Source organism: Macrotis lagotis, chromosome 6, assembly GCF_037893015.1.
Source record: "Macrotis lagotis isolate mMagLag1 chromosome 6, bilby.v1.9.chrom.fasta, whole genome shotgun sequence".
NCBI lineage: Eukaryota > Metazoa > Chordata > Mammalia > Peramelemorphia > Peramelidae > Macrotis > Macrotis lagotis.
Genome location: NC_133663.1, coordinates 89,936,298 through 89,959,989, shown reverse-complemented (window position 1 = coordinate 89,959,989; position 23,692 = coordinate 89,936,298). Strand labels below are relative to the sequence as shown.

At 37.8% G+C, this 23,692-nt stretch overlaps 2 protein-coding genes across 5 annotated transcripts in view; one reads left to right on the top strand and one right to left on the bottom strand.

The window, feature by feature from the left end:
* The first annotated feature begins 61 nt into the window (after positions 1-61).
* Positions 62-15,839, top strand: NIF3L1 (NGG1 interacting factor 3 like 1). Its single transcript, XM_074191669.1, has 7 exons — positions 62-147; positions 5,783-6,273; positions 7,503-7,665; positions 10,465-10,591; positions 11,236-11,374; positions 13,514-13,597; positions 15,377-15,839. Exons 2-7 carry the CDS (start codon positions 5,808-5,810, stop codon positions 15,559-15,561), a joined length of 1,164 nt encoding a protein of 387 aa, XP_074047770.1. The 5' UTR covers positions 62-147; positions 5,783-5,807; the 3' UTR covers positions 15,562-15,839.
* ORC2 (origin recognition complex subunit 2) overlaps positions 5,392-23,692 on the bottom strand; it is a 74,594-nt gene continuing 56,293 nt past the window's right edge. The window contains exons 15-19 of one of the 4 annotated variants that reach the window (XR_012469454.1): positions 23,518-23,579; positions 22,322-22,440; positions 20,538-21,543; positions 16,715-16,798; positions 5,392-13,664 (exon numbers count right to left, since the gene is read on the bottom strand). Coding sequence is in view for 1 of the 4 variants with exons in the window: in XM_074191668.1 (XP_074047769.1) it covers positions 21,457-21,543; positions 22,322-22,440; positions 23,518-23,579 (268 nt within the window). In the remaining 3 variants the exon portion in view is untranslated. The other 3 variants (XR_012469453.1, XR_012469455.1, XM_074191668.1) reach the window with 3 other exon arrangements.

The window sequence follows — 23,692 nt, the reverse complement described above, 5'->3', positions numbered from 1 at the left end:
GGCTGCGGGGGGTGGGCGGGGCGAGGACGAGACTCTTCCTCCTTGGGGCGGGCCGGGGCCGGGGCCGGGGCCTAGTCCAGGGGGAGGCGGCAGCCTGGGCTTCCACTCCGAGCCCCCCGAGGCGAACCGGCGCAGCTGCCCGAGGAGGTAGGGGTCGCGGAGACCTGCGCGCCGAACCAGTTCTTCGTTGAAAAAGCAAAATGGGGTGGGGGAGGGGCGCGAGATTGGGGGAAATTGTGGAATTGTTAAAAAAAAAAGGCAAAACGAGGCCGGCAGCTGCCCCAGGGCCCGGGGACAGCGCGAGGCCGGCGGGGGCCTCGGGCCTTCCTCACCTGCCTGGTTTCCCGAGGCCGCAGCTCAGACGCGCCACGCCGCTTTCTTGGCCAAATCACTTCGACTCTGCCTTAGTTTCCTCATTCCAGCGGGGTGAGATGGGTAATGGGCATCAATGAAAGCCATTACTTGTCTCGAATAAAGCATAATAAGAGTTTATTGCGTTGACTAGAACCTTCTCTCCTGGCCTAAGATAACGATGCTATATGAGCAAGTTGCTGATCCACAGTGGAGGGAGCTTCCCGTTTAAGAAGTTTACCTACAGTCTTGAGATTACATCCCTGAGATTTAATGGGGGGAAAAAAGTGCAAAAGAAGGAGGCTCAGCCCTACCTGATCTAAAATTATATTATAAAGCATCGGTCATCAAAACTGTCTGGCATTGGCAAAGACATAGAGTGGTGGATCAGTGGAATAGACTAGGTGTAAAAAGCAGGAGATGATTCTAGTAATCTGCTGTTTGATAAACCCAAAGAGTCCAGCCATTGGGATCAAAACTCTCCCTTTGATAAAAACTGCAGGGGAAAATTGGAAGTAACTTAGATTAGACCAACACCTCACACCCCATATCAAGAGATTACATCCCTGAAGGAGAAAAATGAATAATTGGCTGTTTTTTTTCAATCCCTTGAAATCAAGCACTCAACCAAATAAATAACCCAGGAGGGGAAAAAGTTCTGGTAGTTCCTCATGGTTGATTCTTTTTTGTTAGTTTGTTTCTTTTACATTTCATTTTTTTCTATTAAAAATTTTATTTATTTTGAGTTTTACAATTTTTTCGCTAATCTTACTTCCCTCCCCACAGAAAGCAATTTGTCAGTCTTTACATTGTTTCCATGTTGTATGTTGATTCAAATTGAGTGTGATGAGAGAGAAATCATATCATGGTTGATTCTTAAAGTAAACTCTTTACCCACCCTGGCAAGAGTTGGGTATGTAATTACAGCTATGGGAACAAGGTAAATTATCAGACAGCATGTCACCAATAAATTATCTTATTGGATTCTAGAATATATCCCTAAGCCTTCCTCTCAGGACAAAGTCACTTGCTGAAAGAGACTTTTTTGAACCTTCCATATGTTGCTATTTATTACTTTTTATATTTCACTGCTTTCACATTCTACTCAGTCTCATATTGCAACATATAAGTGTCTTATTTCCTCCTTCCACACACAGTAATCTTGGGAGCATGAGTATCTTATTCATTTTTGGATCTTGTCCTATCACAGCCCTCTTTTTTGTGTGGCTCATCCTTTATACATGATAGAAATTTAATAATGAGGTTGCTGGAATGTCATCCACAATTATTATTTACATTTCCTCTTTAGTCTTTTGAAGTCTGGTTTCTGACTTCATTACTCAGCTGAAACTGGTTAACAGTGATCTCATAATTGTAAAACCTTAGGACTTCCACCATCCTCATCCTTTGAAGCTCTGCAGCATTTTACACTGTTAATCATATTTTTCTCCTTTATATCTCTCATTTGGATTTTCATGACATTGATTTTATTGAGATGCACCTGGTCTGTCTATACACTGTATAATGATCAGTGAGCAACTACTAGGTGCCAGTCACTGTGCTAAGCATCAAGGATCTAAAAGAGGCGAGAGATAGTCCCTTTTCCTCAGAGATCTCACATAAAGAGGGAAATGCCATACAACAAATACACACAAAGCAAACTAGAATAAATAGGAAGTGATTAGCAGAGGAAGGCATTGGGAATACAAGGGATTAAGCATTGGGATTAAGAGAAGTTGGGATTTAAAGGAAGTCAGCAGTCAGTAGAGAGAAAATGTTCCATTCATGTAAGACAACCAGAGAAAATTTTCAGATGGGAGGTCTTATTCAAGCAACATTCAGGAGGCCAGTTTCACTGGATAGAAGAGTACATGTTAGAGAGTATGATGTAAGAAAACTGGAAAGGCAGGAGGCGGCTAGAATATGGAGGGTTTGGGTTTTTTTTTTTGCAAGGCAGTGGGGTAAAGTGACTTGCCCAAGGTCAAACAACTAGGCAATTATTGTCTGAGACCAGATTTGAAGTCAGATACTACTGACTCCAGGGCCGGGGCACTTATCCACTGTGCCACCTAGCCACCCCTATGGAGGATTTTGAATTCCAAACAAAACATTTTGCATTTGATCCCAGAGTCAATAGGAAGATAGTGTAGTGGGCAAATCTGCACATTAGGAAAATGGCTGAATTAGTGAATGGATTGAAGTGGAAAGAGACTTGAGGCACACTGTTGCTGTAGTCCAGGTGTGAAGTGATAAGAGCCCTCACCAAAGTGTAGGCAGTGTCAGAGGAGAGAAGGGAGGTGTATTCGAGAGATGCTGCAAAAAAAAATGAAAGATAAGAGTCCAGGATGACTTCAAGGTTGTGAGATGATCTCAGTCAGCTCCCTTTAATTACCCTTTAATTAATTTAAGTCTCTCCTTAGTTTCACTACTTGCAACTTTGGGCAAGTCATTTAACCCCATTGCCTTGCAAAAATAAAAATAAACAAATAGAAGATTCCAGCATTTGGGGAGACTGGAAAAAGACTCCTACAAAAGGTAGCATTTGAATATTTTGTATTTTTATATTTTTTATATACATATATATATATTTTTTTCAAGGCAATGGGGTTAAGTGACTTGCCCAAGGCCACATGGCTAGGTAATTATTAAGTGTCTGAGGGCAGATTTGAACTCAGGGACTCTTGACTGCAGGGTCCACTGCACCACCTAGCTGCCCCGCATTTGAATATTTTGAAGGAAACCAAGGGATCTAAAAGGCAGAGGTGAGGAGGGAGAATGGTCCAGCTAAGGGAATCAGCCAGTGCAAAGGTGGGGACAGCAAGTTGATCATTATATTTGGATTGTAGAGAGCATGGATGGGAGTCAAGCCTAAGAAGACAAGAAAAGTAAGAAGAGGCCAGGTATTGAGGAGCTTTATGTGCCATAGGACTCTAAATAGGAGTTGTAGGTAGGAGGATGATGCCTACTTAACTCTTTAGGAAAATCCCTAGTAGCTGTGTGGAGGATAGGTTGGAATGGTAAACAGGTAGGGAAATCAACTAAAAGGCTATTGCAATAGTACAGGCAAAAAATTATTAGGGCATGAATAGGAAAGTAGAACCAGCAAGGTATGAAGACAGATTGGGTTTGTGGGGTGAGAATTGAGGATATCAAGAATGAAAGCTGAATGGCTAAAACAGTAATTGGGAAGTTGAGAAGAGAGGAGAGTGGGTAAAAAAGATGAGCTTTGTTTTGAATATGTTGAGATGTCTAAGGAGAGAGGCCAGAACTGGTTAGAGATGGTGATAAAAACCAGTGGAAGCCTATGATATTACCAAGTGAGGTAAGAGAGGAAGTCAAGAAGAGACAATGCCTTGGGCAAACCCATTTGATGGTTTGATGTGGATCAAGATCCATCAGAGGAGAAGCAATAGCCCATCTGGTAAAAGGAGAACCAAGAGAATTATTTTCTCCTGAACCTACTTCTCTTCTCAAATTCCTTATTTCTTTCAAAAGCACTATTATTCCACAGTTACTCAGGTTTTCAAAATAGGAATCATCTTTGACTCCTCATTCTCCCCTTTCTCCACATTTCCAGTCTGTTCCTAAATCCTACTATTACTACCTCCTTATCACCTCTTGCATCTATTCACTTAAATGGATGCTACCTTAACTTTTCCTGCACTGCAATCCAGCCTCTCTACACAGCTGCCAAAGTGTCTGACCATATCACTTCCCTACACAGGAAGGTGCTGGGGGTTCCCTGGCATCTGAAAGATCTAATGTAAACTCAGTTTGACAAGTAACTCTGAAATAACTTGGCCCCATCCTTCCTTTGTGGTCTCATTCACAGCACAGTAGTTCATCCAGACTGGCCTTGAGTATGCTGAGCCTTTGCCTTGGCTGTGGACTGCACCCCTCTTTGTCTCTGCTTCTGACTTCTTTCACAGCTTAGCTCAGTTATCATCTCCTACATGAAGTGTTTCCTGATCTTCCCAGCTACCTGTGCTTTCACTTAAAACATTTTCTATCTATCTGATGAAAACCTCTATATGTACATATTTCCCCCCCTCAACTGTAATTTCGCAGACTAGAACATAATAGGTACTTAACAGATCAATAAACATTGTCAAGACACTGGGCTACTGCTAGAGAAAAACACATAAAAGATAGTCCCTATCCTCAAAGCAAAGACAAAAATGCCAAAGGAAGCTGAAAAGGAGCCAGAATAGGGAGGCACCACCCAAGGGCATTGTGGATTGAGTGGATATGAGAGTGATAGAAATGTTCCAAGGAGTGGTGAACCAGGTGGAAAATGGGAAGTGTTACTGATAAGCAAAAAAGAGCTTAGAAGATCCAAGGAGGGGCGGCTAGGTGGCACAGTGGATAAAGCACCGGCCCTGGAGTCAGGAGTACCTGGGTTCAAATCCGGGCTCAGACACTTAATAATTACCTAGCTTTGTGGTCTTGGGCAAGTCACTTAACCCCATTTGCCTTGCAAAAACCTAAAAAAAAAAATCCAAGGAGTTTTAATCAGGAATACTGACTATAATTTTCAGTTTTGGATAAGGACTGGTAGAAATATCCAAAGGTTAAAAAAAAAAAGAAGTATCCAAAGGTTAAAGCAGTGTCTGTTATTAGCATGGATTCATTTGTTCATTGCTTTTTTTTTTTTAAGGTTTTTGCAAGACAAACGGGGTTAAGTGGCTTGCCCAAGGCCCACACAGCTAGGTAATTATTAAGTGTCTGACACACCGGATTTGAATCCAGGTACTCCTGACTCCAGGGCCGGTGCTTCATCCACTGCACTGCCCCGAAATGAATATTTGTTAAGAATTCAATGAGCATGAGCGGCTAGGTGGCGCAGTGGATAAAGTACCGGCCCTGGAGTCAGGAGTACCTGGGTTCAAATCCATTCACCTTTAGGCTTAGGGAGAGGCACAGGAGATGTTATCCTCAGGAGACTTACAGTCTAGTTGGACAAATGAAACATATATATATATATATAACAAGATAATAGTAATACCTAGTAGAATATACTAAATAACAGCTGACAGTTCTGTAGAATTTAAAAATTTTATAAAGTCCTTTATGTTCATTATCTCATTTAAGCTTCAATAACTCTATGAAATGAATTTTACAGGGATTTTTCCCATTTACAAGATGAGGCAACTAAGGTTCAGAAAGTAATTTTTATAGGATTACAGCCTGTATGTTTCGGAGATAGGATTTGAAATCCAGTGATTCCATGCTACCTTTGGCTAAATAGCTGAAGTGATATTGATAAACTTGTAGGGGTACAAAAGAGACCATGGATAATGGGTTAGGGTCATGGGTCATATCTCTAAGAAGGCATGGAACATAGATTGTACTTTGAAGGGTATGGAAGAGTCAAGCTCAACTAAACATACAATGTGGTTTGCATATTTATTTCCTATTTTTATGATTTCAGATCCTGAGTCTCATCTGCTTTCTGCATGTTATCCTGTATGCGCTTGGTTTCCCTGAAGTTCCAAGCTCCCCAGTCATTCATCAGCAGAAAATTCCAGCGTCGCCAGCCCTTGGCCATCAGTCCTTCACGTCCTTTCATGGATCTGAAAACTCTTGTTTCATCATTGAATAACTTTGCCTCTCTTTCATTAGCTGAAAATTGGGACAATGTTGGATTATTAGTGGAGCCAAGTCCACCCCATACTGTGAAGACACTTTTACTAACAAATGACCTGACTGAGGAGGTGATGGAAGAGGCACTCCAAAGGAAAGCAGATCTCATTCTGTCCTATCATCCACCTATTTTTCTACCACTTAAGCATATAACTTGGAAAACGTGGAAGGAACGTCTAGTGATCCAAGCTTTAGAGAATAGAATTGGTATTTACTCTCCACATACTGCCTATGATGCTTTACCCCAAGGAGTCAACAACTGGTTAGCAAAAGGACTTGGTAAGACTTTTCTCATTTCTTGAAATTTTAAATTTCCCTTCACAAACTTCTGAAAATTGAGAGTCCCTTTCTAATTGTAACCTCCTTACAACTTAATTGCTTCTGATAGTTGCAGGAAATAGACATCTTGATCATTTTAAATCTTTAAAAAATTGGTAATGAAGTATACTAGTTAAATTACACTTCAGAATTTTTTTAAAAATGGCGCAGCTAGGTAGCACAGTGGATAGAGCACTGGCCTTGGAGTCAAATCTGGCCTCAGACACTTAATAATTACCTAGCCATATGGCCTTGGGCAAGCCACTTAACCCCATTTGCCTTACAAAACCTAAAAAAAAAATAAGGAATTTAAAAAAATTATTCCTAATAATAGTCTCTAATAAAGCAATGACTTGAATAAAAAAAATCTACATAAATCAGTTAACAAGTATTTATTGATTTCCTAAACACTGTAAGAGAATGAAACCATTTCAGCTGTACCTGAAGAGATAAAGATGATAGTTATCTCTTACTTTTAAATTGACTCCTTTATTTAATGTTTGATTTTTCTGGTAGCTGAAGGTAGTTATTCTATCTTATGGTCTGTATTAGGACAACCAGACTTTCCACAGATAATTAGAACTTAAATCTTTGTATACCAGTACATCTAATGCATGACCTAATAAGTAGTAGATTTCTCAGAGTAATTCAAAGCCTTGTTTTAAATTAGATTGTAGAAAAATTTTCCTTTCTTATTTCCAGATAATTGTGCTCTTCAAAGGCCTTCTGAAAAGGATATTTTTAGTACCTCTCTGAATCCCTGAGTATGTTACTTACTTTTTTGTATTAAAATCTGTTGATTGCCCCCTACTCTTTGCCTCTCTTGGTTCACACTTCTATATTGAAGCATTTAAGGACTCCATGATTCTGTTGATATGGTTACTACCTCAACTGATTTGAGACTCCAATCACTCTAAACTTTATTGATAATTTTCAAGAATTGCTGTGGCTGGTGAATTCATTTCCCTACAGCTACTCTGGTGATGAGCTTTTCTGAACTTAGGTAGATGGATCCTTTGACATATAGTCCCATTCCTTATTCAGTCTCTCCAGTTTGGGAGGAACTATCAAAGCTCTCACTTCTTTGCAAATGCACCATGTCAAGATTAGTCATTGCAGGAAGACATTAGTAGCAGGTCTTAATTTTTTAATGTAATGAAAATCTTCTTATGTTCTTTACTTTTTTTTAGGAGCTTGTACCTCTCTTCCAATACATCCATCAAAAGCTCCCAGCTATCCAACAATAGGAGCCCATCGAGTGGAGTTTAATATAAATGACTCCCCAAGTATGGACAAATTCATGTCTGCAGTAAGAGACATCCCAGAAGTTTCAATAACTACCTTCTCTGCTAGGTATTAAATCTTTCATTCTTATTTGTTTTTTAAGGATATTTGTGGCACTCATTAATTTATAGTTTTAAACTAAATCCTTTCCTCCAGGATAGGATGATTATACATATATCTTAACTTTCCTGAGGGTTTAAAGAGGAATAGATCTGTAGAATGACTACAGAATACAAACAGACCATATAAGAAATCTCACCATGTTTCTATTCCCAAGGATTTAAAACATTTTAACTGTCATACCACAGAGATCTGTTTTGCTAAGACCTAGGAATTCATTCTGAGTCTTTATTGTGCCACTTCAAATTGTTTCCTTTCACAACCAGATTTCCTGTTGGCATTTTAGAATGTGCAGGCTGACTTAGTTTATTGAAAGCATCATAAAAAGTAACAAGGTATGCCAAACTATGGGTCAAGATACATTTGTATAAATAGAACTATAGGGGGTAACTAGGTGATGCAGTGAATAGAGCACTGGCCCTGGAATCAGGAGAGCCTACCTAGCTGTTTGACCTTGGAGAAGTCACTTAACTTTATTGCCTTGCAAAAAGCAACCAAATAAACTATAATGGTTGCCCATGTACTCTGAGAAATGTCATCTTGCATGACAAAGACTGAAGGCTGTACCATGTTATAATACTAAAAAGTGACCTTTTGGATAGTAGCCTTTAAGTTCAAAAGTTCCTTATACTCATTTGAACATTAAATCCTCGGGGTGGGAGAAGGAAGAGGAGGGTACTTGTTATTGTTGTCCAGGGATAACTTGTAACAATTTCAACTCTTAGGATGACAGTTCTTTATGGGTTTTTGAATAGAGAACCCTAACCATCCAATCCCTACAGTCACTTCAAGGAATATATTCTCTGACACAATGAAACACTATGTGAAAAATGCACATTTGCATTCAAAGTGACAATTGGATAGATATATTTCAGAGAACTGGTTTTCTAGTTTTTCCTTACTGTAAAATCTTCAACAGCTTTTTCTTTGCTTCTAGTTGGCCCATCTTAGCCTTACCTTTTGCTTGTGAATGATGCCTTAATGGACCCCTACTTGAGACTTTCTGGTTTCTAGAAAATAGTTAAGATTCTTTGATGATGAATAGTTTTTTAAATTTATTAAATTTTTTGTTAATCTTAACCTACATTTCTGCCATGTCCCTCCCCCTCTGAAGGGGTCATCCCATATAGCAAAGCATTTTTTTTTAACAAAATTATCCAGCTCATTAAAAAAAAAAGCTATATTACACATCTATAGCCGTTTACCTGTTAAAGATGAGAAGTGGGGGCAGCTAGGTGGTGCAGTGACTAGAGCACCAGCTCTGGAGGATCTGAGTTCAGATCCGGCCTCAGACACTTAATTGCCTAACTGTGTGGCCTTAGGTAAGTCACTTAACCCCGTTGCCTTGTAAAAAATGAAAATGAGAAATGCCTAATGAAAATTATTTAAAAAAATTTAAACTAGTCTTTCTTTTAATTCTTTGTTATAATGGTTTGCTAGTAAGAAAGAAGGAAAGGACATTGTTGCAAATTACATTATTCAATAAAAATATTTTTTTAAGTGAAAGCCAATAGGTTGAAAAGATAAAAACTATTAGTAGTCTCCCGCCCTCATGTTAATTATTAACATTAATAAACCAGTAAGTAATTTTAACCTACTATATGCAAAAAGAAATCTACTGTGCAGGCACATGAGCTTCAAAAGATTTTATATTCTAAAGGGGTCAGATGCATGTTCACAGATATATAATGATGTATTCTGTAATTTAAAAGTTAAAAGCAAAGCCGTTATAGTTCTTGAAGTGGGGTAGGGGGAGCACTACCACTTGAAGGAATCAGAGCAAGGCTTTTGTTTTTATTTGTTTTACAAGACAGTGGGGTTAAGTGATTTGCCCAAGGTCACACAGCTAAGTATTAAGTGTCTGAGACCGGATTTGAACTCAGGTCCTCCTGAATCCAGGGCTGTATCCACTGTATCACTTAGTTATCCCTCAGAGTAAGGCTTTTGAAGGAGGTGTCAGTTTGAGCTAACTGGAAGCAAAGAGGAAAAACATTCTGGGCATGGGGACAGGAAATGTGTCATTGATTCCTAGGAGCAAGAAAGCCAGTTTAGCTGAAAATAAGTTTCAGGTAAAGAAATAGTAAATTGACAGCAGGATAAGCTTAAGTTTGAGCCAAACTGTAAAGGAATTTAAAACTGAGAAATTTGTATTTCAGTCAAAAAACAATGGGGAGCTACTAAAGCTTCTGGAGCAGAAGAGTGAAAGAGATCAGATCTGTGCTGTTTGATAGTGATGGTGGATGGATTGAAAAGGAGAGAATGGATGCAGGAAGATCAGATTGCATATAGAAACATTGTTTAGCATTTTAAGGTTTACTAAGTTATTTCTTCAAATGAAGACCAAAGATTCTAGGGCAAGAGGATAGATTACAGGGGATCAGTGAACTTGGATAGGGAAAAAAAAAGGCATTTTTATTTTATTTGGAATCCAGTTATTTATGTGTTTAAAAACATTCTAGTCAGGGGTCTATAGGCTTTACCAGGCTGTCCACAGGCTCCAGGTTATTAAAAAAAACAAAACAAAAAGAAACCCCTCCTGGGAATTTATTTGTTTTAGAAATAATTGAGACTTGGCCTGAATGTTTGGTTGTCTGTGAACCTAAAATAATTTCCTGAGGTACTTTCTTTGGTAGTGGTGTCATTATTCAGGAAATGTAGTGCATTGGCCTCTAAAAATCTAGTTTTTAAATCAAAGTATTTATTTAATGTAGGTTTATCTTAAACTTTGGAGGTATTTTTTTCACTTAGGAATGGTGGAGAAGAACAAAAACGAGTCTGTTTGAATTGTACCAAGAAAGCATTGCTGCAAGTGGTGGCTCTTCTCTCTGAAAACAGTTATCTTTATCAAAAGACTGAGATTCTGTCACTGGAGAAGGTAATAATGTATGTTAATTTCATTTCAAGGTTTGGTTGATGACTTTTAATACAGATAAAAATTACTGTATTAACAGGTTGTTAGTTTAACTAGGGACTTTAGTTTCCAAGAAACATAGCAGCAGTAGTATGGGCTTCCTCTTTTTTTTCTCAAGTTTTAATATTGAGTTGAATGTCAATTGAGAACTTTTATCTCATCTGTAATCTTATACTCACTATGATGAATATACTTTAGCCTTCATAAAAAAGTTATCTCATATTTTTACAAACAAAAATATCAAAATACTTTTCCTATTTGTCATTAACTAATTATTCAAGGTACAGGACAAACGTAACACCAGTTATTCTTAATAGAGAGCACTTCATTTCCTGAATGTAAAATAGATCAATATGAAGAGGGTGGGAGAGAGACACAGAAGAGAAGCTTGTGTATATGAGACTGTTTGAAAAGGGAAGACGTATACCTCACATAGATTTGAAATGTAGGCATTCTCTTTAAAGACATAAATGGTAACAATTCCTTCTGTGAAAGTCAAACAATTTTCTTTCTGGAAACTATGTTCCAAGAGGAAGGTCTCCTAAAAATGTATCTTTTCATAGTGACCTGTGTCCCTACATTCTTTGAAAATTCTGTTTTCTCTGCAGCCCCTGCTTCTGGATACTGGAATGGGAAGATTATGCACATTGGCTGAATCAGTCTCCTTGGCAACCATGATTGAACAAATCAAAGATCACCTCAAACTACTCCATGTCCGCCTGGCTCTTGGAGTAGGGAAGACTTTAGGTAAACAGCATGTACAGTTTGTTCTGCCAGTTTGTGCACTAGGAAAATTAGGGATAAATTTCTCTGGGCATAATGTTCGTCCTATTAAAAACTGAAAGACTTGCTAGTAGCTCAAGGATCGGGGTTAAGTGGCTTGCCCAAGGCCACACAACTAAGTAATTAAGTGTCTGAGGCCGGATTTGAACTCAGGTACTCCTGACTCCTGAGCTGGTACTGTATCCACTGCACCATCTAGCCACCCCTTCCATGTCTAGTCTAAAAGACCATATAACATGAGAAGGGTTTGCCCCTAAGGATAGTGGTTTTTAAAACTAAAAACTAATTATTAGTTAAAATAAATCTTAACAGTTCTGGATGTACCTTAGTGAAATGATACAGGTGATGTAACCTAATTCAAATGATTCTTACACTGACTTTTCCTCTCTCATAGCTTCTCCCAGGACTCTTGGGAACCAAATATTTACACTGAAGTAGGCATAAGAAAATTCTGCCTTAAATGAATTGTAGGTTAAACCTTATCCATGAGAAACAATTAAAGTACTTTCAACCTAAGGCTCAGGGAGTAGATTTTTGGATTATAGATTCTTGGCATTTTAATTACTTAAGAGAATTCTTGGTGGAGATTACTCAATCAAATTACTCAATTCAAAGAAAATGTGACCAAACCTAATTTAAAAAAAAACTTGTAGGCTGCAAAGTTGTATATAATTAACAATTTAAAATACAGTCAACTTGGGATAATTAAAAAAAATTTCAATTAAGTTAAAATTCTTTTATCTAATATGTAGTCTTAGTAAGCAAATGCCCATATAAGTCATGTCCAAACATATATGTATGTATGGTTCTGCACAGTGTTTACATGGTCTATTTGTGCCTGACCTCTGGTAGAGCATTCCAATCTTGCATTGGGGATGATCAGCCAAAGTCTAACACTTAACTCTAATATAGTGAAATCATTTTTGGTTTTTGAAAATGGAGGGGCCTTAGTTCAAATGCAGTGCCATACATGCTAGCTAGTTGTGTGACCCTAGGTAAATCACTTAACCACACCCATACCCCTAGAATGAAGGATAATCAATCAACTAGTAATTTTATATCCTGACCCCATCACTACCTCAGATGGGGAGTATGGTTTATCAGTGGGTCCTTCAGACTCATGTTTGGTTGGTATATCGTTCAGTTTGTAAGACTTTCAGCCTTATAGTGTTGTTATTGAATGAATTGTTCTAATTCTGTTTACTCTTCATCAGTTAATACAGGTTTTCCTAGATTTCTTTGAAACAATTCTTTCATCATTTCTTATGCCACATACTAGTACTCCATTTTATTCATTATTTGTTTAGTTTTTCCCCCGATTGATTTGTAGCCTTAGATATGCCAGTTACTTGCTACTCTAAAAAAGTGGCTGCAAATGTTTTAGTATAGATGAGTATTCTTCCCATTTATTTAGGGAATAGACTAAGGGAACAGTATCATTAACACTACACACACACACACACACACACACACACACACACACACACACACACTTGAGTAATTTTTGTATCATAGTTCCAGATTGCTTTCTAGAATAGCTACACCAAGTATTCCTGTTTTATCTCTTCCAATGTTTATCATTTCCCACATTTTTGTCAGCTTTGCCAATCATACATATAAAGTAGAACCTGTTATTTTAATGTGTATTTCTTTAATTGTGATTGGCAGCTTTGCACTTCAAATTAGTAATATCTGCATTTGATTAACATCAGAAAATTATCTTTCCTATGTTCTCATCTCTAAAACTGAAGTAATGTCTTAAATTCCTACCTTAGAATTTTGTGGTAACCTTAGGAAAAAATAAATTAGATGATGTATCCTAAATGCTTTGAAATATAAAAAAGTGGTGGGGATGTTATTAAGAGACTCATTGTATATCATTCTATATAGGAGAGATTAATTCTTCTCCAGTTTTGAAGGAATAGTATTCTGCTTTGGTGGGTTTCCATCTAAGTTCAAGGAAAATTATATACATATACTTTGATTTTATCACAACTAAAATTTATTATTGGGGAGACCAAGAGATAGTCTATACTGCATTTGAATTTACAATTGATGCTAAGCTTATTAAGTGATGATTTGGGTTTTTTTGTTTCTTAAAAGAGTCACAAGTCAAAGTAGTAGCCTTGTGTGCCGGGTCTGGAAGCAGTGTTCTTCGGGGTGTGGAAGCAGATCTTTACCTTACAGGTATGCATGGCATCCTCTGTAGTTGCTCTAGTCCATTTCTGTAGCCTCTTCCTTCCCCGTTCTAGGTCTTAAAATAATTCAGAATAGCTCGTTTTACAAAAGGAATTACACTCAAACTGACAAGAGAGCTAATGTTTCTTGTGGAAGGAAGAAATCAATCACTAGAATGGAGTCAGTATTTTAATATACAAGGCTCATGATGTACTAGTCTCTCAGAGAGGAGCAAGCTACTCTCGGGACCCCAAGACTAGCTGTTACCAAAACCAAAAATATCTAGCAGTAATGCCATAATGACCACAAGATGGGGATGTTGTTCTCAAATCAGTCTGGATTTTACTTTTCTGTTTTTTAAGTAAGTTAGTAGTCATCAAATTCAGAGGTACAATGATCTTAGAAATCACTTTATTCAAAACTGACTTGTCTGTTACCACTTTCAGTTCCTCTTTTTGTGTTTTCCATTAAGTAAATTATTTGATGTGAAAGACACAATGCTCTATTTGGTTACTTTCTTCTACTCATGTGCCCTCTAACCTCCTGGCCACTGCAGGAACAGCCATCTCTCTGCTCCCAGCATGCTTTCCCTCTTCCACTGTACCTATTGGCTTCCTTACATTAGAACTCAAATCTCCCTTCCATAGAGCTCGTTTGGGTACATGTATCTCTATGTTGTTGTCAGGTCCTTAAGGGCAGGCAGGGTCTGTCTTATGTCTGTTCTTGTATCCTCAGCACTTGCTCAGTGCCTGCCTGCCTGCTGCATTGAGGATGTTTAACAAATGCTTACTGAATGGGCCTAAGTTTCCCAGTTTGCCTCCAGACATAACAATGACGATTTACACTTTCAGCACAATCTTCAGAGAACCATTCTCCTGAAATCATTAAGGAAGCCCTAGTTGACTTTCCTTTCCAAAGGTCTCCTTCCCAGCTAGACTCAGACTTTTTTTTTTAATTCCCTTCCAGACAGGGGGAATGAGGGCATGCTCTTGGGTGGCAGAGTTCCTTCAGAGCTTTGGGGAAATGCTACTCGTAGAATTTATTGAGATTAATTTTGGCTTCAGGTAGGATAAGTAAAGAAGAGAGATGAGATTAGGAAAGTTTCATGAAGAAGGCAGCCTAAGGGGGAGTTATCTAGTAGAGACTAAGAGGAATGGTCTCCCCCATAGGGAGCATTTGAACTACAGAGGCAGAGATGTAGCAAATAGTCATTTTGTGCCTGGCTCAGTTCATATGCAGAATTTTTATTTTTGATGTGAAAAGTAATGAATAAATTTACTTTCAAATTTCAAAAGTACATATTAAAGACTTGAAGATAGTTCAATTTAACTTTGCTACAGATAGGTATAGGCACATATAATTAAATACACACACACACATGAATGGATGGGCTTACAGTAAAATCAAGTTCCCTAACCATGTGGTGTAGACAAATTCTCAGTACTTCAAGGATACTCCTGTCTATGTGGTACTGGGGGACACCACTACTGTACTTTCCAAGGTGCTGTGTCTTCCTTTCGATGCTGATGATCTCTTAGTCCTTCTGGACTAAGTAAAGACAAAGTTGGGATTGAAGTCCAGGCAAAGCAAAAAGCACTGATTAAATGTGGGCTGATCAGCTTCCCTATGCCACTGTGGAACTGAGTTATCTCCTGAAGGAGGCAACAGCCTCCAATGGATCCTTCCAGACTTGGTGATTGCCCATTTGTGCCTTTGGAAGTATTCCAAAGATTGCCTATTTGACCTCTAAGTAATTTAATCCATCTGCGTTATCTCCACTTCTAACAGGTGAGATGTCGCACCATGATGTCCTCGATGCCACTGCCCAAGGGATAAATGTCATTCTTTGTGAACACAGCAATACTGAACGAGGATTCCTATCAGAACTGCAAAACACACTGGCAGCCCACCTAGAGAATAAGGTTAACATTGTTTTGTCAGAGAGAGACAGAGACCCTCTCCAGGTGGTATGAAATAATAGCCCAGGATCATCTGGGCTACTGCATATGTAAATCTATTGAATCCTAAAGAGTTTGCTTGCAGGAAAAGAATGTACCCTACAATGCTTCATTTTTTTATATAGTTTGATGAATAGGCTCAATTGAGTCCTTAAAGACTAATATGTTTGCTTTATTAAAAGATGTTTGCTACAAACCCTAATAAAGAAAATATAAATTGGTTTCTGAAAGTACTCTAATAATTTGCTCCACTGACTGGCTTATATTTTATTTAAAATAATTGATTCTATGCTGTAATTAACTTTTTTCTTTTGCAAGGTAATAGGGTTAAGTGGTTTGCCCAAGGCCACACAGCTAGGTAATCATTAAGTGTCTGAGGCCAGATTTGAACTCAGGTACTCCTGACTCCAGGGCCAATAACTCTATCCACTGCGCCCTAGCTGCCCCTGTAATTAACTCTCATTTTCCTTTGGTCAAGTCATATTTCTCATTTTTGGAATTAAGCTCAAGCATGTGGTCTTTCCTAGTCCATACTGGTTTTAACAATGTGCTTCAAAGGGAGGGAATATTATCACTTATGCATTAGCCCCTGAGACACACATGATTGTTGTCTGTAAGCCCCAGTTTAACTGTCTTCATTCTTTAAAAGACAAGTCATCAGACTTTGCCTGTCTTTGTGCAATTTAGGGTGGGTTTGATCTCCATTAAGGCAGGAAGTCAAACTGGGCGGTTCTGGTCCCCTAACCAAGACTAATAGAGGCTGACTAGTCCCATAAAACAAGATTCCTTAATTGTCAGAGAGAGCCACGATTAGCCACACCTGAAGGCCAACCCTTTGGCCCCTATCTCTTAACCATGTGTCAAAAAAAGAGAATTCCTTCCCTTCTCATTGGGGTTACTGGCCTTATTGAGGTAGTTAGTTTGATCTACTTTGTTAATATTACATGTGCCACTGTTAATAAACCAATCATGCTCAGAGAATGTACCATTTTACACTTACCACATCATCAACTTAAAGACAAATTTGTCAGTGTTTTCAGTGAATATAAATAATTTGTTCAGTCTATTTTAGAAAAAATTTCTTCAGCAATTATTCAATACTCTTAAAAAATGTGAAACCTAAACAGATGGAAAAAAATTTTAAAACACAGAAATATAGAATTGTCACCTTATATGGTTTTGTTCAGTCATGTATGCAATCAGGATTTTCTTAGGAAGATACTGGAGCGGTGTGCCATTTTCTTCTCCATCTCTTTGGATATATGAAGCAACAAAAGCAAACTGGGTTAAGTGACTTGCCTAGGGTCACACAACAAAGTATTTGAGACCAAATTTGAACTCATGGAGTCTGACTCCAGACCCAGCACTCTACTCACTGTGGCTGTCCTTGTACAGAGTATTTTTTCCTAATCCCTCAAGAGCCAATCAAGAGAGTCCAAGATCATCAAATTATGGGCAGACTTTCTTCCCCTACTGCTCATATTTTAAGAGGCACTGTTCACCCCTATCTTGCTATAATACTAATTCCTGCCAGAGTTAACTTAAATACCAACTTCATTCTGATCCACAAACCCCTTCTTTCTCATGGTTGCTGGGAACTTGACTTCTTCCACTGCTTGAATGATGACAGAGGAAGGGAAAGTCTGTGGATCACAACCTAAGGATAGGATGGTAGACACTGGGATTGAAATCTGCCCAGATTTCAATATCTGGTACTTTTTACTCTCTATCTGCAGAAGCTGGACCTCCTGCAGGTGTTATTTCCCCCCATTAAAGGGCAAGGCTTTTTTCTTTGTAACTAATATGTATCACAGTACAAGTCAATTCCCATGCTAACATTTTTTGACTTAACAGGTTTCTTAAGAGATCTAGAAGAAGTCTCAGCATCTGTACTAACAGTCTGTTCTAAGTTCATGTTGTCTACCTTCCCTGTAGTGAGACTGACCTTTCAGTTACTAGCCTCAGCCCCCAGAGAAGTTCTTCCAACACTGCCCTCTCCTTACTCCTTCAGTTCAGGAACTTGTAATTTGACTTTTAGTAGAAGTTCACCTGAACTCTTTGAAATCATATGCCATTCTCTCCTCCTTTTCCCCCAGCCTCTGAACTGAGGCGGCCCTTCTAGTCTGTATGCTTTTATCCTATCCCCTATAGCTTTTTTCAGCTCATTAAAATTTCAATCACTCTGCCCTCTATTAATCATCAATCTCTTCCTAGTGATTGATTCTTCCCTTATTGCCCTCAGACTTGCTAGTTTCCTCCATCTTTTAAAAATACCTACTTCTTCCCTATCATCCCCCCCCAAGCAAATATCCTAAATCTCCTCTTTTCTACTAAACTCTATGAAAAGGTTACCTCCACTTTTTTCTACTCACCCCTTTAAAAACTAGTCCCCACACCACCCTGATGGGCAAAGGAATTTTAAGTGCAGATTTGACCACATTACCTCACCTACCCAACTCAAATGGCTGTTTCCTCTAAGAAACTACAAACTCCCCTGTTTAAGCATTTTACACCCTGGCTGATCCTAGTTTTTCCAGCCTTAGTATATGTTACTTTGGCCATTTTGCAATCTAGCTAAAATGGCCTCCATTCTCACATTCTCCATCTCTCATCTTTCTGCCTCTGCATTGGCAAGTCTGGATGACAAGACCTTGGTTGACATTTCTAATATTTCCCTCCCAGAATCACATTCTTCCTTCAGGAGGCATCCCTTCCAGGCAGCTAAGTAGCACAATGACAAGTGCACCGCCCCAGGAGTCAGGATAACCTGAGCTCAAATTCAACTTGGGACACTTGCTACATGTGTGACCCTGGACAAGTTATATAACCTTGATTGCCTCCCCCATTCCCCCAAAAGAGGCATTCCTTTCAAGCCTCTCCCCTTTACACTACCAACATCTATTGATGTACCCCCTCCCAAACTACTTCATATTTAATGACTTTATATTTGTTATCTTGACAATTATTCTTACTACACTTACGTATATATGGATATATATATATAGATATATATATATATATACATACATACACGCAGACACAAATGTTTCTGTATATATGTAATTGCCTACTAGAATAGAAGATCTTCATGAGTATTCCCAGTGTTTTGCACATAATAGACACTTAATTTATGCTTGTTGGTTCATATTGAACCTCTTATAATAAAAGTGCCACTGCAACATTTTCTTTACTTTCTATATAAAATTGTGAATTGCATTTGCTTTTTTCAGAAAGTTACACAGAGTGTTAAATAATTACAAAGATTATGGAACTCACTAAATTTTTAAGTAAATTCTATGAGAAGTCTGGCTAGCCATTACCAGAACATTTTGCTTTCCAAAGACAACTTCAAATTACTGCATAAATAATACTTTTGCATTTTTTTAACGAGCAACTAGAGAAACTTGGTCCCCTTTTCTCTAAATTATTTAACTGCTTTGTGGAAATAATTAGTTGACATCACTAATGATCAAAATAAGGAAAAAAAATACTAAACATGAAATTCTCCCAAATCCCATCTACTCATGAGTTTATTCATTCCCCCAAGAATTATTATCAAAGCTGCCTATCATGTGTTACAGTATGATGGGGAGTTGTTCAAGTGGGACCTTCAAGAATCATGTACCTCCTAAAAAGTAGAGCATACATGCTGAAGTGTAACTAGCAAAAGGTAGAGAATAGTTATTTCAAGGTTCTACTTTTTAAAAAGATATGTCTAGCAAAATCAATATCTGAAATAAAGATTAAAACTTAACTTAAAAGTCTGAACATGTCTTTTTAAAAATACCATGCAAACTGCATTAGATTTCCGTTGTAATTCTATATATATTTTATGCATTTAAAGCCATTATTATGAGAAGGGATCCATAGGCTTCATCTTCCGCCTGCCAAAAGGATTTGTGCCCAAAAAAAGGGTTAAGAACGTCTAATTTAGAGTAATACTTAAAAGACACTGGCCTTGCCACCATTTTTTTTAAAAAGGTTTTAAAAACATTTTATGAATTTCTTTGATTCTTTCCTGTAATACAAATATTTTAGCAGATCCAACTATATAAGCATTTCCTTCACCAGTACAGATCATGAACCCTCCAAAGTTAATTAAGTCTCCCAGAGTTTTTGTGGATAAAAAACTCAATTCCCCAAAACCAACCTGGTAAAGTCAGACCGGTTCTCAGGCAACTGAGGGTTGTTATCCTTGGGTCTGATGGTGAAGACTTTTCAGTTCTGCTAGGGCTGTCAGAGTTTATATTCAAACGATATAGCCTTTGAGAATTCTGGCTCAAGGATCTCTGGAGTCTCCTTTTAAAGGCCATAATCTATTTTAGAGACCCAGGAGCTTGAGTGGGTAAGGGTAGGGAAGTAACATCAAATAACACCAAGCATAAAGACATAGAAGCAGGTACTCATCTATGGGGCTGACTACCTGGTCTTCCAATCCCACTACATAGAAATTCTGTAGGCTTTGTATTTTTTTTAATTTTCCTCTTTTCCTTCATCAAGTCTGCTCCTATTCATTTTAGGCACATTTCATTGGTATAAAAATGGTCACTGAAAGTGTCCTTCACAATGGTATTTGGACTTTACCCCTTGGAAATATGTCAGTTAAAAATCCATGGCAAAGCTCTTAATATTTATTCACAGGCTAGCCAGTGTGTCAACTTTAAACTACCTGACAATAAGCTAATTAAGTGTCTTGTACACTAAGAAAGCGAACTATGACATTCATGTGCTAACTAAATATACTGGCAAATGATATGATTACTGTATGAGATAGACAAAATATTGAAGTTCTACTAGAGGTAGAATAACCTCTTGTAACTAGTTTTCCATAAAGCAGGTATCCTTTCCTTTCTTTCATACCTAAGAACAAAAGCTCCACTAAACATACATAAGGTATTTATTTCATGTTTTATTTCATTTACTGTGAAAAAAAAGTCATCCACTTTCATTAATGGAAATAAAGTTTAAAATAGTACTATCAAAACACTTACCTGTATGTTATGAAATTGATGAACTACAGTTAAGAAAAAGTCAAAATACAGGAAAACTGAAATTTTTTATTCACCATTGAAATAAATTCTTAAAACTTAACTGAAGCGTTCACTTCCTGTTCTAGTCTGGCCTCCCACTTGTGTCAAATAATAGACACTCACTGTTCTGGGTTTACCATGATCTGTTGTTCCTGTGCCCCTCTTTTAAGAAAGACACCCTATATACTCTTTCCACCCATCTTTAACATTTGTCCCTCCCCTTACAAATAAATAACATCTCCCCCACCCCTCTCCCATGTATAAATCCAAAAGGGTGGAAGAGAACCACTTTCTAATCCTTCCAAAATCCACACTTGGTGTTTGCTGCTTTAAAACAACAGCAGCAAAAACAACTTTTAAAAACTACTTTTAAAATTCTGTCATTGCACACAGCAGTTCAGCGATACAGACCTGTAGATGAAACAGATTGAGTGGATGCTCATACCTCAGTAGTTCACACTCTGGAACCAGCATGCTCGCAAACAGTTCTGTTTAAGGGCCCTTGGAAAATTAAGGATATCATCTTCCCTAGTATAAAATGAAATCCAAAACCTTCAGTTTCGAATACTCCCTGAGCAAATTGCTCTATCCAGTCAAGAGTCTCCAGAGAGGTAATGAATGAAAGGCACATTTTCTCCAGTTTGAGCATTAGGCATAGTACTTGAGATGGCATCAGTTAAGCAGACATTCAGACCAGTTCAAAAAATTAAATTTGATGACATGTTGTCCAGAGTTTTAAATCTTGCATGCTGGAAAATAATCTACTGCTGGTAAGTAAACATAGCGCTTTTGGGTATAGAGGCAGCAAATGCAGCACAGGTCCCTCGACAGCAGCCCTTTATAACAGTTGCCACAGGAGATTTGGGTTCAAAGGAAACCTTCAAGCCTCTTTGTCCTCTTTCTCCAAAAAATCAGTTAAGGTCCCAGTGTCAATGGGAATTAACAAATACTCCACTCCATCTGTTCCCTAATAAATACAAAGACAAAATTGGGATTAGGCTGGAGAAAATGAAAGTGACAGCTCATCTCAACATCAAACTGCATTTTAAAAATTCCATTTTAATATAAAAGTATTGGTTAGCTATGTGGGATCATGGATAGTGTCCTGGGCTCTAGTCAGAAAAATCTGAGTTCAAATTTAGCCTGACAAATAACCCAGTTTGCCTCAGTTTCCTCATCTGTAAAATGAGCTAGAGAAGGAAATGGAAAATCACTTCATTCTCTTTACCAAGAAAAAGATTCCAAATGGGGTCAATAAAGAATCATCACCCGAAAGGAAACAAGCTATTGCTTTGTCAGTGAACACACGTGGCTGCCTCCCTACCTATAACTTTACTTTTTTAAAAAAAAATCATTTTATCAAGTTTTAAATTTCTTTACATTTCAAACTCTAGTAATAGTTAAAATATACAATTTACACAAGAATTGCCAAGAACACACCAAATCAAACACATCCCTTGTGGGTCTATTGAGGGGAAAGAGTTGTAGCAAGAAAGGGAGAGAGGAGGGTTTGCTTGTAGTCTTCACCCAGACTTTTTATACAACTGTTCTACTGCATGTTGTCAAGGCCACTACACTGCCCCATTCTTCCAGTGCCTGGGTGATGCTCAGGACATCACAGATAGCAGAAGTTTAGGGATTCTGTAAAGTACAGCTCAGCTAGTGATACCTAATTAGACAATCTATAGGTAATCTCGATCTGAATGACTGGAAAGCCTCCTCCACCCTATAATGCCAAGACTCACCTTCTTTGTTCTTAGAAGCTTATGATCCCTGAATTCAATGAGTTGTGCCCGAAGTGTTAGGTCACTGTTGACAAGGAAGGCTTCCCGACACTGCTGGTAGAAATCTTGAAAGGAAAGCCCTGGGGAGTTAAACAGTTGAGATCCATGGTAAGTAAGCAGCAAGAAAGGAATCCACTGACACTGAGCTGACCCCCAGAGTAGAGACATGGGCATCTCATATGTTCCAGTTGGAATCAAGTAAATTTTCAACAAAGGTTCATTAAACAAGTATCAGCCGAACAATTCTTTGTCCTAGGTGATCTCAGGGTTACAAGGTAATTATTTACAACAGGCTTCTGCCTTCAAAGAGTTTACAAATCTAAATATCAAGTACATCTTTAGTACAGGGTAGAAGATGGAGAAATTATTACTGATGATATAAATGTATGACTTTTAAGATGAGGCAAAATTAGAGAATATTTTACCACATTGGGCAATGTCATACATACATCCTTTGAAAAAGGCAAGTATATCAAAAACCTAAAAAAGAAAAAAAAGGCAAGTATATTTGAATATTCGTAACAGAATGAAATCAAATCAGAAATACCTAAATTAATATAACTTGTGATATAAGAGCTGAAAGACTGTGTCCTAAAAAATTTGGCCTAAATAATGCACTGGCAAAACTCTTAAATAAGTCTTCAAATATATCATAGATGATTCACTAAATTTTTCCTAATAAAGAAAATACTTTATGAAAAATATGAAATTGGTTGAGATACTCAATGTCCATAATTAAAAATTAAAGCACATTTTCTGTGTCATCTATTTAACATTGGCAAAAAGTCTAGAGAAATACTTGAAAGTATGAAATGCACCCTATACTAATTTTTTAGTGTCTTGAAAATGTCCAATACTGTAAAATGAAATAGTGCTAGAATTAATAAAAGAGAATTGACTTGGGGGCGGCTAGGTGGCATAGTGGATAGAGCACTGGCCCCGGAGTCAGGAGTACCTGAGTTCAAATCTGACCTCAGACACTTAATAATTGCCTAGCAGTGTGGCCTTGGGCAAGCCACTTAACCCCATTGCCTTGCAAAAGAAAAAAAAAACCCTAAAAAAAAATAAAATGAATAAATAAATAAAAAATAAAAGAACTGACTTAATGGGTTGACATATTAGAAAGAAGCTATAAAACAAACAGTTAAATACAATACCTAAATAAGAAGGGTTATCTTCATTCTCAAGTTGATACTTTATTAGGAGCCTGAAAATCCCCCTGAAGAAAAAAATACAATTAAACAATTTTAAATTCTCCAGGAATGTTAATATTAAGAGATTCTCAGCAAACATTTTAAATCAATATATGCAAAAGCATTTTGCTACGGGCTT

Bases quoted from the DNA above. Each gene is read 5' to 3' on its own strand.
- NIF3L1 (XM_074191669.1), top strand. From the start codon at position 5,808: ATGTTATCCTGTATGCGCTTGGTTTCCCTGAAGTTCCAAGCTCCCCAG. The intron at 7,666-10,464 runs GTATTAAATCTT...TTTTTCACTTAG, and splicing joins ATAACTACCTTCTCTGCTAG to GAATGGTGGAGAAGAACAAA. The intron at 11,375-13,513 runs GTAAACAGCATG...GTTTCTTAAAAG, and splicing joins TGGAGTAGGGAAGACTTTAG to AGTCACAAGTCAAAGTAGTA.